The sequence below is a fragment of the Belonocnema kinseyi genome, chromosome 6, assembly GCF_010883055.1.
Source record: "Belonocnema kinseyi isolate 2016_QV_RU_SX_M_011 chromosome 6, B_treatae_v1, whole genome shotgun sequence".
Taxonomy (NCBI): Eukaryota; Metazoa; Arthropoda; class Insecta; order Hymenoptera; family Cynipidae; genus Belonocnema; species Belonocnema kinseyi.
This window is the reverse complement of record NC_046662.1, coordinates 145022714-145037925: the sequence shown is the minus strand read 5'-3', so window position 1 is coordinate 145037925 and position 15212 is coordinate 145022714. Positions and strand designations below refer to the sequence as shown.

Genomic DNA, 15212 nt, shown 5'->3' with positions numbered 1-15212 from the left:
TGATATATTTCGAGTTTGACATTTTCGGTTTCAAGATGCCAACAGTTCCTTTCAATCGATTTTTTTAGAGTAGAAATAGACTGCATTATTCACGCAGAACTGAATACTCTTTTCGGTTTTTTGAAATTTGATCATTTTTTGTCTTGCATATTTTTGCAGTTTGACATTTTGGGTTTTATTGTGGTAGGAGTTGATTGCATTTTATTTTCTTAGAGAGGATAAGGAATGCATTTGTCGAGCATAATTAAGTCCAGGTTTTTGTTTTCCGAAATTTGATCACCGCTCTATCTACTAGAAATTATACACTGTATGCCTCCCCGCATACATTTGTTCTATTAACCATGTATTAACCGTTCATTTCCATTTTTTTCATTTTATGAGATTTTAAAATAAAATTACATGTGAGACATAAATACATGCCTTTTAAACGTCGTGCTTATTTCTATTAATAGACGTAATATAATCTTTTAGAAATTATGCTACACTAGCACCTCTTAACTCCGTAAAACTCGGGGCTCTGTACGGAATAACGAAAGTTCGACGCAGGTATAAAGCAGGTATACGAGGCGGTGTTGTACCTACATATTGCGGGCTCCTGCGCCGAAGGAAAAGACAATTAGATGCAGTACCGAAAAGCAGTAAGGCACTGAAAAGGAATCGGCCCACGGAGGCGTCGATACCCCAAGTGTGACTGTGTGCTCTCTGAAAACGTAGTAACGAATACCGCAGTTAAGAGGTCCTGGTGCACTAATATTAATCATTTTAATACTGAGCAATTCTTTAATTAAAGGGAAATATTAAAATATAATAATATTATGTATATTTGCATAAATATATGTTCTACACCATGTGATGCTTTTTTTCTGTTTTCTGCTTTCAGTATGATTTATTGCTCAATAATTAATATATCAGTCATCTTTCCTGTAATAAATAAATTTGTACATGTAATTTTGGATTCTAAAAGTAGAGAAAATTTTTCTTCGTAGTGATGTTCATAAAAACGTTTATTAAAAGTAAAATAATGTCAAAACTGTTACGCAAAATGACCCTGGTATTTAAGCATCACTCCGGGACTCAAGTCCCCACTCTGTGATGCGTGAGTAACCACCTCTCTGAACCTTTGTAGCTGAGTAGAGATTCGTGGTGGTGGAAACGAGACATGTGGCTTATGAGTATTTGCAGTCAAATTCCCCCTCGCTGAAGACCCCTGGAATAAATTAGTACCGAGACGGCGAGCATGTTCGTTGTTGATACTTTGTTGCTCACCGACCCTTCAGAAGACCAAATACGTCCAATAAGACGTTTGTATATGCATACGTTGTTCGCGCACGAACTTTCGGACCCTGTGCGTGAACTACCCGAGAGATGTAAAATAGTCAATCACAAGCTGAATCCCTTACAGAAATATATGACAGAAAAAAAATGACAAGCGTGTCATCTTTTTTTTGTTTCTCATTTTTCCTTGTAGTTTTTTCGCGACCACAGGAAAACGATAGGGAAACCGATAAGAAAAACGACAAGTAAGATGACAACCGGAAATTACCCGGTAAGAAGAGAAGAATAGAGAAAAATTCATGTTTTCAGATTTAAACGAGAGTGAGCAATTTTTGATTCTTTGAATTTGCTAATTGTCTATCGGGAGATGTTCTCAACGAAAGAATAGGTTTATATCATAAACCAATTCTTTTTTGTTTTCTTAACAATTGACACTTGTCTTATATTTCATGCATTTTAGAAATTTCAATTTTTTTATCAAGGTTATTTTTAATTCCATACTTACGTGCTTTATTTTCGATTATTTTAATTCTTTCTAATCTGTCCAAAAAATAAGCGCACATGCATAGTTTCTATTCGTTTTTGTAGAATATAAGTTTAGAAATTTTAAATTTTTGTCTGCCATAATAGTAAAGTAATTTTTATTATAATATTTTTTATTGTTTAAGTAGATTATAGATTAAATAATATAATAAATGATAATTAATTCAATTAATAATATTGTGTAAGGTAAACAAAATTAATTTATTTTTAAATAGAACTATAAAAATGTTCTTTGACAATACTACAAATTATTTCAATCAATATAATTATTTTATCGTTATAACTGATCGATTAAAAGGACCAGGTTTTTCGTCTTCAAAGTGACATTATTCTCTGTCTTTCTATTCTTTCTTTTGCATTCCTTCATTTTTTAATTCCTCTCAAAACGCTTCCATTATATTTTTCTAAGTCGATTAAAAAGAATAGATTTTATAGAAGGTAAAAATGCAGCGTAAATGTATAAATGATGCACAAACGAGGCAAGCATTACAGTTGGCCTGAATATTACAAACTTTTAGCTAGATATCTCATGTCGTGTGGAACTGGTATGATCACAAAAAATGCCAGTAAGGCAGGAATTCGACAATTGACACATGCCTCTCAAATAAATAAAATGTACTTCGAATTAAACTTCGACTGAATTACTTACAGTGGTGTCAGAACGCGGATATCTCTGTCATGAGCAGTAGTTATTCCTTTATATTTTCAGGTTATGTAATGCTATGTGCCAATTTAAAAATACACAGAAATGATTAATGCCCATGCTAGAGATATCCGCGTTCTGACACCACTGATTAGGCACCCTGCCAAGTCAATTTGGAATCTATTTGAATCCGTATACCAACAACAAGTTCAATTCGTACCCACATTTAAATCTAAGTGAATTCGAGGTCTGCTGAATTGTCATGAATTTGGTTTGCACACGCGGATTGAAAATTAGGTTCAAATGTACGCTGCATTTTTACCTTTAATAAAAATTAGATCATTAAACACTCAATTTACTTGTAAAATATTGGCCACATTACGCATGCGACGTGTATGACGTCTGCACGATAATATTATAAATTATGGCCTATTAGGGCATGTCATTTTCGGCTGTCGTCTTACTGTTTTTTCCTATCGTTTATCCTATAGTTTTTCCTGTCGTATTCCTATGGTCACAAAAAAACTACAAGGAAAAAATGATAAAAAAAAAGATGACACGCTTGTCATCTTTTTCCTCTCATATATTTTCGTAAGGGATGCGGGACGCTTACTGTCTTGTCCAGCCTATCGTTGTGCTGAGTTCATGCATTCGTCTTTTGACCTTATTGACAGCCGTTGGTTTTGTTTTACAGTTTACGTCAGCCGAAGTTTTCACTGCATTATGCATACTACAACTGATAGAACCTGGATGTTGCAGTTTCTCCTGGTCTTAAAGAATCGCTCTTCCTCTGCTGTATACCAGCCCGCGGTTGGTCTCATTGTCGTCTCTCTTTCTCTGTTACTGGCTTGACTAACTAACTAGCTAACTTTTTGCTTCCTCATAAAGGATAAGTTAAAGACTTATAATATTAATTCATTTATCAAAGTGTTAGCAAGTTAGGGTTATTTCTATTATTTGAAAAATCGATTTTTATAGAAAAAACTTTCTCATTCACATAATTTAAAGTTGATACAAGACTAGAACAGTTTTATTGATTTAAGACGAATCGACTGACCCATAATATTAACACATTGTTTTTACTTATACTATTTTATTTTTATTATATTATTTAATTTATACTACCCTGGTAAATTCTTATATATATATATATATATATATATATATATTCCTGAATTACTATATTATACTGACCTATGTGTATGTTTTTATTTTGATTTGCACTATGAAGAAGCAAATATATTTTCTAATTAGTCATAATGTGGAAGCAAAATGGTAATCAAACAAGGAAAATATCATTTTAAACAGAAATAAGAAATGTAGCTAAATGCAATCACTGCTGTCCAAAGGAAAAACTTTGTAAATGCCACTTGTCATACAGGTTTTTTTTTGGTCATACTCAAACGGATAAAGAACCTCTGTGACAAATATCACTTATTAGGTATTTCGAAAAATAAAGTAAATAATTACACATTTTCGACTCGTATCCGCTGGTAGTCACTGGAAATTGCTCCAGATAAAACAGCTTCTATATTTTGAAAGTCCTGAAAACAAAATTTGCTATGAGTTGGGCAGATTATATCATATTTTTACAACATAACACAGGAAATTTTCATTAAGCGCTTGCGTTACTTTTATTGTGACAAATGCATCGAATTTATATTTCTCCGTGTTTTTGTAATGGACCCGATGAAACCTTAAAGCAATACAATTGTCAAACTGAAAGTAAAACATATCCTAAAGGATTATGATATTCTCACTATAAACATGGTCAATGCAAAAAATAAGCTAAGTAACATATAAATTAATTGGTGGAATAAAATAAACAAAATATATGTTATGGAGACCAGTAAGAAAATTTTCAAAAAAAAAAAAAAAACAGGGAAATTTTACGGTCAAATCAACTAGTAAAAAAAGGTTTGAATTTTTTTTAAAACTTTTTAGGTAATGTTTTTGACCTACAACAACCATATTTTCACAAAAAAAAAAGAAAAAAAAAATATATATATCCCCTAGAATAACACACAGTCTGTTGAGGTTTTAATTACTTTTTTTTCAGTTTTTAACCTTATGTATAAACGCGTGAGCAAATATACATAAAGCGGTGTTTATTAGGTCGTCAAATTGCAAGCATCAAGATGACGTGAAAAAGAAAATATAAAAAAAAATATATATGTATTTATTTTTTATATATTTTTTCAATTAATTCGCGAAATGAACATATTTTCTAGACTTTATGCGTTATTTAATCAATGATAACAATAAACTAATTGGTTTAAATAATTGTACAATTATTTAAATATCACGTTTTGGTTTAAGTATATATTTTGTCTAAAAAAAAGCACGTGAAACACTTTATCTCACTAAATTTTCGACAAATTTTTATGTGTTTAGGTACTAATTTCATTGATTAAACAACTCATAAAGCCTAGAAAATACATTCATTTCGCGAGTAAACTGCAAAATAACAAATATTTAAACAAATAACAATTGTTTGAACAATTGACTATTAGTTAACAAATGACTAGGTAGTCTAATTACCGATTAATGATTTTTTTTAACTTCTAAAAACCGTCAATAGACCGCAATATTTCGTAAAACTCAAATTTATCACATATGGGGTTTTCTTTGAGGACCCATAAATAAGAGTGGCTTAAAATTATTCAACCACAAAATATATAATTGATTCGTATTCTGTGACGAATTCTGAACAGTATATTGGGACACGAAATTATTTGTATCCTATTATCACGTTTAAATCATATATTTACAAAAAGCTGACTTTACAATGTTAAATCAGTGGGAAACTTCACGGGCTTTGCGGCAGCCTTAAATATTAACCAATTTTGCTCGAATTTGCTTGTGGTTTCTTATAGTGAGTTATTAATATTGCCTGTGATCACCCATCTCTCTGTTACACAACCACCGCAAGGTGAAACTGGCATAACCTGCTATCTAACAATGAAAATGACAGCAAGTAGAACCGCGGTAAATCGCACCTATGGCCACGTCTCACGGCAGAGAGATGGGTGATCACAGGGCATATATATAACTCATTATAAGAAGCCACAAGCAATAAGGAGAACAAGAAAGATTCGGAGAACCCCGATTTACCGTGGAAGTTATTTAAGCCAGTTCCGGAAACTCCGGCAAACCGGAGTTCCAGTGTTGATAGTAAAAAATCAGAAGAAAATTACCAGAAAGAAAAAGATAATATATTTTTAAAAGTGGCAATCTACCTTTTCCGGCAATTGGACTAATTATTCTTGCCGAGAATCCGGTTGAAATGTCTAGGTCCCACCCGAGAGGTACAGTATGCGGCGCGTTTGCTAGTGACTACTGGCTTTCATTTTCTACAGGAAATGAAAATATGAGTTTTATTTGAATATATGTGATACCATAGAATAATCATATCATTGAAAGGAAGAGGATTAAGCCTTCTCCTCTATTTAAATAAAACTCAGATACAAATAACGCTTTCAATTCGTCAGTTGCATCAGGTTTCGTCATCTTAGGTGGGCGCTACTGCAATCAATGCATGAAAACGTGCTTAATTACAAGTTCCACTGTATTTATTGCTAGTAGCCAATAAATGCCAGTAGTTCAACGAGCAGGCACGAAACAATTAACATCACAAGAATGTCATGGGGCGCTCCTAGGATGTTTAATGTCAATCCAGTTCACGTCGCTAGGACGTAAAATGGCCTAAATATGTCGTTAAGACGTTTTAAATACATAAGACGTTCTCGGGAAATCTTTTATACTACACTAGACATCCTAAGGACACTCCAAGGATGTCCAGAAGACGTATTAGGCATATCCCGAAGACAGTCATGTTATTATTATCAAAACTGTCATAAATATTAGAGATATCCAAACATTGGAAACAAATGACAACTGCATTATGTAAAAAGTGAGAGCCGTTCATCGTGCAACAGTGATCTGACTGTTGGTGAACTTTTCTCTGCGCATGCACCGGGGCAGCGGGCTCAAAGGTCGCTGTAGTGCGCATTCTTGTGCGATTTGTAATCATTATTTATATTAATTAGAATAATCCTTTTTATTACTCTTATTTAATTGCGCGCTAACAGCTACCAATGAGTTCGCTGCCCCGACGCAAGCGCAGGAAAATGTTCAGATGTATTTCCCACAAACAATGAATTCACTAAAACTTGAAATTACGCACGGTTCCATGCATTGCTTGTAGTAGCCGCCACCGAAGATAACGCAACCTGATGCAACTAACGCGCCTAAAGCGTTATTTGTATCTTTTATTGAAATAAAGGAGAAGGCTTAATCCGCTCCCTCTCAGTGACATGATCAGTATTTGGCATAACACCCATTAAAATAAGAATGCAATGTTTTTTAGTATTTTATAACTCTAAATAAATATCATATTTTCATTGTTTGTAGAAAATAAAAGCCAGCAGTCACTAACAAACGGGCCGCATACTGTACCTCGCAGATGGTATGGAAACTAGTAGATAATCGCATTTTCAACCCGAACCTCGGCAAGAATAATTAGACTAATTGCCGAAACAGGTAGATTGCCACTTTTTAAGATACATTATCTTTTTCTTTCTGTTAATTTTCTTCTGACCTTTTAACATCAACACTGGGACTACGGTTTACCGGAGTTTTCGAACAGGGTTTTAATATCCTTCACGGTAAATCGGGGTTCTACGAAGCTTTCTTCTTCTTCTTGCTTATGGCTTTTTATAGTGAGTTACATATATACCCTGTGGTCATCTATCTCACGGACGTGAGATGTAGCCATAGGTGTGGTTTACCGCGGTTCTACTAGCGGCCGGTTGCATAACCACCGCAAGTTCCCACTGAAAGAAGGTGTAACAAGGAAAATTATGTTCTATTTTTTATAACTATGTCGCACCAAACCGATCTGTTCGGGGATAAAATATATTAATCTAGGGAGTGTACAGATTTTTTTGTGAAAAAATGATTATTGCAGATGAAAAACATTACCTTAAATAAAATTCTCGAAAACTTCAAAAAATTTTTTACTTGCTATTTTGGAAAAATGTCTTATCAGTCAATACTTACTGTAGCGTACGCTTACTGAGCTGGCATACTGTTTAGTTTTAATTTACCTTTACTTTCTTTAGAAGTCTATAAAGATCTTCAACTTCATCGTCGTCAGTTGGGGTATAGTTTTTTTCTTGCATTTTAGACTTTCCAAAAGTAGGTTCACGGTATACAGGTAAACCAATAGCTTCGCTGATAAACTGTACACCCTGATGACCGACAGTTTGAAACATGAATGAGTCGAGTTCATCTAAATCAATTAATTCAATCAGAAATCAAAACATACCTTCCAATGCTTAAAAAGTACCTAAATATTTGTAAGCTGAAACTGTACTTCACCTTAGAATTGCTATGTAGCGTCAAGTTTTAAGGCAAAATCTGTTTGAATATTAGATACGGCAATCTTTTTTTATAGATGCGAGGACATGCTCAGATATTATATATGAAAGATATATTTTACCTTCACCAACTGGGTATAGGTTCGCCAAAGCCACAATGTCATGTCCAGCTGCTACACACTGCATCATACTAAAACAAGAATCCTTCCCACCGCTAATTAACGCCACAACCCTCATGGGTGTATCTGGTTAGACTTTCACCTTTCAATTAATGGTTAGAGGATCTGTAATAAAAAGTTTGTGTGAAATTGAATGTCCTCCCAAATATATTAACTTGTCGAGCAGAAGGGGGAAAAATTTCGAAGAACTTCAACAGCGGTAGCTTGGCCAAACTACCAAAATCATAAAATTTGGACGACGATTTTGTTTAAAATAGAGGATTTCACATAGGCATAAATCGTGACAAAATTAAATTAAATTATCTTACCAAAGTTATTAAGTAGCTAAGTTTTTTAATTTATAGATTCGTATTGAAGTTATGAACAGCGAAGAAAGTAAATTTGTTTTCTTCATACCTCGGTGGAAAGTGCTTACTTTCAGCATCAATTTTAAGGCAGAAAGCCCAAGATTTGTGCATTGGTAAGATTGCACGCACGCCCTCTGTAATAGCGGGAGCAAAAATTTTATGGTGCACGCCGATACATGAGACTGCCGCCAGCCAGTAGAGTCCTTACTTGCTGTCACTCTTATTTTTACGTATAACGTATAATCTCAAAGCTGCTTCATTGGAATTTAACAGTGTTTTTATGTGTCAGTGAATATAAGTTAAAAAGTGATCAACTATTTAAAAAAGTGTGATTATATTTGGCTTTTATTATGTATTTGATGCCTGCCCTCGACCAGCAGCAATTGCTCCGCTCGTTCCTGCAAATTTCGAGGAAGGTTTGAAAAATATCCATCGCAACATTTGCAACCCAAGAAAGTAAGTGAGGGAGTGAGAGAGAGAAACAGAAAAAATCCAAAGCTTTGCGAGTATCCGAAAGAGGCGCTGAAGTGAGGAACAGAAGTTAAATAGGACCATGCAACGGGCTGTCTGCTGAAACGTGGTTGTATTGTTTACAATTTAAGGTATAAAAAAGTATGATATATCCCTTGGCTTTGATTTAAAATAAAACTAAAATAACTATATAAAGTGTTTTTATCCCTCTGGGGAGTAGTTCGTAATTTTTTCACTAAATTTCCACTCGGTCTTCATGAATGGATGATTTTCTGATTTGCAGTCAGATTGACTGGCAAGCTAAATGGCCTTGTCCCAGAACTAGGTGGTCTGACGGAAGGTTTTTAAAATGTCATTATAAATACTATTTACAACAAAATAATTAAGATTTAATCAAATTCTTTCACATCACTATTTTTGACATGTCCAGCGGGGTTCGGACCTAAACGGCTCCCTATATATCTTCATGTACACCTCAAATGTAATCAACTCTAAAAAAACTAGGAATAATATAAGTACTTGAGAGATTATTCAACAGCTTCCCGCATTATACATAATTAATCAATCATATACACTTATTTGGGATAAAAATTTCGATATATGACCGTAGTTCTCCTTTAGGGTACGCTCAGGTGCCTCTATGCATGAATATTGCACTTTCCAAGGTCATATTTCGTGACCTATTTAAGCTACGACACTATTTTTTATCTTACGCCAAATTGGCTTTACTTTCATTTATTCTCTAGGAAGTTTGTGGTAGGATCCATAGGAAATGAGGTATTTTCCAAAAACACAACTTCTTCTTTTTTAGTCAAAAATGAAAAAAAAATAAAATTTTTGAAACCTTACAATTCCCGAAATAATAGGTCTACAATACTTTTTTTTAGATCTGCAATTTCATCCTCTGGTACAATCAACGTAAACTGAACTTGATAGGATTTATTTGGAAAAAAACTAAAGTCCACTTTTTTGCTCGTAAAAACAGGCAAAAATAGCCAACTTTGAGGGGACATAACTCATAACCTACCATAGGTACGCTATTGTTCTTTTTTTGTAATTGCAGAAAATTGAATCTAGTTTCACTCACCGGTGGAACACTTTTCCGTGAAGTAATTATGCGCGAAGATACACACTGTTTTTTTAAACTTATTGATTTTTCGCTGAAAACCCAAGTTTTTCCAACAAACTTTGTTCATGATTTTTTTTTCTGTTGGATATTTTACTCTAAAATGCAATGGGAATCATCCGTCCTCGCAAAAGTAACTTTCAGAACTGTTTTTAAAAAAACCCCGATTTAGCAATTGATCTGTTCTAGCATTTTTGATATGTCAAAAAGGACCCCATAACGAAACTTTCTCATTAAAAGCATTGCAAGTAGGATTTTTTCTGAAACCAAACTACCAGATGCCTGGACTGTTAGTGCAGGTGCCCTATAAATAATAGTGCCCCGGACCGACCGTATGTGTGCCGACCGTATGTGTAAGCAATCGTCAATAATAGAAATAGTATATTGTGCTACAAATGCGGAAAGTAGGCAGTTCCACACGAGTGTGAAGTTAGCTGTACAAGCCAGAGACGAGTCAAATGGGACTTGTAGACGAGTCGTAGGCGAGCTGTAAACGAGCCGGAAACGACCCGAAGATGATCCGATGGCAAGTACTCCAATTTTTACACGAGTTTCAACTACCTACCTACTTTTAGCTCCTGTAGCACACGATATTTTTTCTAACAAATGCGGGAAACTTTCAATTTGAGAAACAATAAAAACCAATTTTTTGAAACTTTATGGTAAAATTACCAAAATTATCTACATGTTTCAGAAATTTGTGTTAAATTTGTAAATTACCGATAATTTATAGCAATTTAGTGTATCCGAAGCTTTTTTGGATGAAATTGAAAAATTTCAGAAAATGTATGGATAATTTGATAAATTTCAAAAATTTACTAAAATTTATGAAAAATTGGTTCAATTTCAAAAAATTTCAGAAATTTATGAAAAATTGGCAAATTACCGATAATTTCAGATATCTAAAAGTTTCCAAAATTTTCGAAAATTTTTGGCGCCGGTTAACTGCAAGAAGAATCGCTTCTGAATCTGTCCCAACAGCCCGCGCGAGAGTCGTTTAGCCGCCATTAACTTTAGACGTTAACAATTTCTTGAATATCAATTTGATTGGGCTAAAATTTTCCAGAAAACTCCTTTATACTGTTGTCAACAATTTTGCAACTGAAAGTTGTTTCTTAGTCAAAATTTGCTCAATAAACGAAACGCTGGAAGTTAGAGAAGTCCGATAAGCGCCAGGCATCGGAAAAAAATTGACAACAATTTTTTTAAAATAAATTTTTGAATTACTTGTGCTCTATCAGTTGAAGGATATTTCAAACTACATTCGCTGAAAATTTTATAGAAAAATCCTTAAAACTGACTGACTGAGCACGAGATGAAGTGAAAAGGGAATAAAAATTAAATTTTACAAAAAACCCAGTTTTTTGGATTTAATTAGAAAACTAACAAAGCTACAACTTTTTACGCGGGGGGGGGGGGGTTCGCACTGAAATTCTACACCTAGATATAGTTTTTAAAAATTAAAATTCAAAAATGTTTCTGAAAGCCTCCAGGGGTCTTCCCGCACCCAGAGAAATAAGTTTCTGTGCCCTTCTTCGATCCGGCAGCTCAATTGTTCTTGCAATAATTAAGAAAAACGTTTGAAACATGCACAACATATGCCCCTTGCCACTCTTAGAAGATGGTATATTTCTTTCTCGTAAGCAAATGAAATAATTAATTAAATTTTTACTTTATGGAATCAGGATAAAAGCCATTCGAAAGGTGTTATTTTTCTAAAAGTTTTGTAAATACAAATTTGTTAGGCGTCGAGATGAGGGAGCTCATTTTTTTTTTAAATGACAGCTGTGTCTGTACTTCGTTCTGGACGCTTCCGATTTCTTTCCGAATAAATGTTCCTTGTTCCAAATATCTTATTCTGATGGATTCCTAATTTTTTCTGTGCCATAGCAATAGTAGTTTACATCGCGACTCTCTGGGCATATACGTTACCGGGTTCAGAGACTATATATACAATCCTGGCCGTTGACATATAATATCGCACGTGACCGTGCCGACCAAACCCGAGACCGGCACAGTAACGCAAGATGAGTGTAAGCTTTAAAAAATCTATATGAGTTTTTGGGATATACGACCTATCTCATTCGCCATTATTTGCTATTACACTCACTGTAAAAAGGGAAGTAAAACAAGTAGGCTGGTGTGCCTATATGTATAATGACCCTCATATGTTATCTTGGGTATGGAAAGTTCCAAGGGAGAATTAAACCTAAATCAGCCGAGTTAAATAATATATGTGTTGTCGCAAAGCTCTCGGATGACGAGTGACCATCATCTAAAGTTTAGACAGGACGGCATCTTTGAGCCGAAAACTTCTAGAAGGCTACATTTTAGCGGGTCAACGCTCTTATGAACTTTCATCATCAAATAAAAATCTACCGTTTGGTACCTATCTAAAGGGTGGGGGAAGATGGGCCATTTTCAGTAACATCTTTAATTCTACCATAACCTCTACCTTATATACCTTTCTTGTAAACTTTCAATCTCTTTCCTTTCTTTCAATTTATTTTCCTTCTCCAATTTTTTTTTAAATTCATTTTCCTGTTCCCTATATGTTTCATTATCCCTGGTTCTTTGTGTATCCTTTCTATTATATGAGCTCTACGGTCTCTATTAGTTTGCAAGGTATATCCCAGATATTAAAAGTCTTTTACTTCTTCTAATTTTATTCCCTTCCATATCCCCATCCATTATTTCTTTTTTCAACCGCCTTTTCTAAACCTGATTATCTTTATCTTCTCCGCATTTAAATTCAACTTTTTCCCTTCATCCTCTACCGTCAACACTATACCGTCCGCTTATGCCAGTGTACACATATTTTCGTTCCCTATCCTGACTCCTCCCAATCATTTTCTCTTCATTTCTTCTTCCAAGTCTCACCAACCAGAAACTATCCCTATCCCTATATTTTCCCCCTTTTCACCATAACTTGCTATGGTTGCCCTTTTTTCCTTTTAATCCTCTTCTTTACTGCATAGTTCAGAGCATATATATTGCCCCCATCTCTTTTATAAACCCTGTCTGAGTCGGTGGTTATATCCTTTTTTCCTCAACTTCTTTCTTTAGCATCTCCAATAAAACAATCACATATACTTTATGCAATGTTTTAATTAGTTACAATGCTCCATAATCTTTAAACTCCTGCCCATGGCCTTTTTTCACATTGGGAGCCACTACTCCTTCCTTACATAACTCTGACCACCCCTCTCCTCTCGATACTCTATGACACATTATCCAAGCCCAGTCCTTTAATTATGTCGCCCCATATTTCTAGACTTCATTTGGAATCCCATCTATACCAGGTTCCTTCCCATCTTTCCTTGTTCCTGATACCTTGTATATTTCCTCCCTTGTAATTTCCACGTCATCTGTTTTTCTAATATATTTTCCTCCTTTCTTAACTTTCCTTACTCCCCTCCTAGTCATTCCATAAATAATTTTTTATTCTACCATCTGAATATCCTGATTTGCTCTTTTCCTTGTTTTTCTCTCTCTATTTACCAACTTCTAAACCTCTTTTTCCATCCTAACCTACTCTGTCTCTTCTTTAAACCTCTTATTTTCCTCCTCTTTTGTTTGATTACACAACTCATTAATACTCCTTTTTTCTCCTATCTTTTTCTCAAATACTTGTCTCTTTCCTCCTTGTTCTTATTTCCCTTCTCACTTTCTTCTTTTTTTTTGTTTGCATTGCTTATCCCATCCATCTTCTATCCCCTCCTTCACTAACTTCTTTTTTGATAGTGCACTCTAACATTCTTTTTATTTCTCCTATTATCATCTCTATCTCCTCATTTACATCTCCTTCTCCCATTTTCATATTCCTGACCTTTTTCTGTAACTGTTCTTTACATTCCATTGATCAATTCCTTCTTCCTGATCTCCATACGTTTTCTTCCTTTTTAGCCTTATTGCAATTACTTTTTTCTCTATCTAATATGTCTATTATGGTAAAGTGATCCGAGTCTATATAATTACCTATCTCTAGTTTCTTGACATTTTCTCTTACCTCGTCGTCCACTACCACATAATCAATTACCGTCCCCCCTTTTCCTTCTAAACGTATATATTCTCCTTCCATATTCCCGTTTGGGTTAAACCATCCCATCTTATCGAGGCTCTTTAAACATTTTTCGCTCCCCATTCAGTATCTTGTCTTTGCATTTTCTTCCTCGCTCTCGAACTCATTACCTTCCTCTATCTCCCGTTCTCCAATTAAAATCTCCTATTATAAGCCTAATTTCTTGTTCATTTCTTCCATCAGTTCTCTCATCTTCTCTGATTTCTCTTGCATATAACCGTTCAGATAAACCCCACTATCTTCCACCTCTCTCCTCCCATATTTATCTCTTCTGCTATCTCTTTTTTATCCTTTACTGCTTTACATACGTCCCTTACTCCCATTACCATCCCTGCTATTGCTATGCCTTTTTTCTTCTTCATCTTTGTACCACATCTCATTGTGTAAAATTTCTTATAAATTCCCTATCCTTTATTTCCAAGTCTGCTGTATTTTATTAGCGTATCATCCAATCTTCCCTAATTTCGTTTCTCATCTCTTTTTATTTCCTGCTATTTCTTGTTTCTATATCTATCGTTCCTTTCTCTTTTAGTTTCCCGTCGCCACATTTTTTACTCACTCTTCCATGTCCTTGTCCCAATCTCACCATATACCTTCCACCTGCATTCTCCTATGCTTAACCCATGTTCTTCTTCCCTTTTTTTCGCTCTTCCCTTCCTACACTTCGTACTTCTTCCATCTCTACGTTTCTCTCTTTTCTATTCTTTGTTCTATTTTTCTCAGCCTTTCCTTTTCCTTATTCCCAATTTCCCCAAATCCAAACTCCCGGTTTGAAGTTTTTTTTATCATACCTTCTAACTCCTCTACCTTTTTATTAGTCTCTTTCTTCATTTCTAGTCTTTGTTCCAACTTCTGCATCCTTTTCTCTAGCTTTTCACTGACTTCTTCCTCTTCCATCGGATCTTTAGCTTCAGGTATGTTTCATTCTGTCCCCTTATTGTTCTCATCCTTCTCTAGAAAACTATTCTTTTCCAGCGACGATCTAAACATTTTTGGATTTTTCAAGCTTAACTCTACATCTTCCTCATCTTAACTGCTTCCCATCTCCCCTCTCTTCCTTCTGATGATCGCCAAGATCGATCTCACGTTGTTCGCTCTCAATCTCTCCTTTTCTACCGTTTTCCTATACTTTACCCTTGCCTTCTTTTTTCTCATTTTGGTGTACT

The 15212-nt window shown here is 34.7% G+C and overlaps 1 protein-coding gene across 7 annotated transcripts in view; it reads right to left on the bottom strand.

Moving 5' to 3' along the window:
* Positions 1-15212, bottom strand: part of LOC117175653 (diphthine--ammonia ligase) — a 266248-nt gene that overhangs the window by 229225 nt on the left and 21811 nt on the right. For all 7 annotated transcript variants that reach the window (XM_033365366.1, XM_033365368.1, XM_033365370.1 and 4 more), the window contains exons 2-4: positions 7965-8126; positions 7570-7754; positions 3932-4005 (exon numbers count right to left, since the gene is read on the bottom strand). In XM_033365366.1, coding sequence (XP_033221257.1) covers positions 3932-4005; positions 7570-7754; positions 7965-8079 — 374 coding nt within the window. In that variant the 5' untranslated portion in view covers positions 8080-8126. The remainder of the gene's footprint in view (positions 1-3931; positions 4006-7569; positions 7755-7964; positions 8127-15212) is intronic.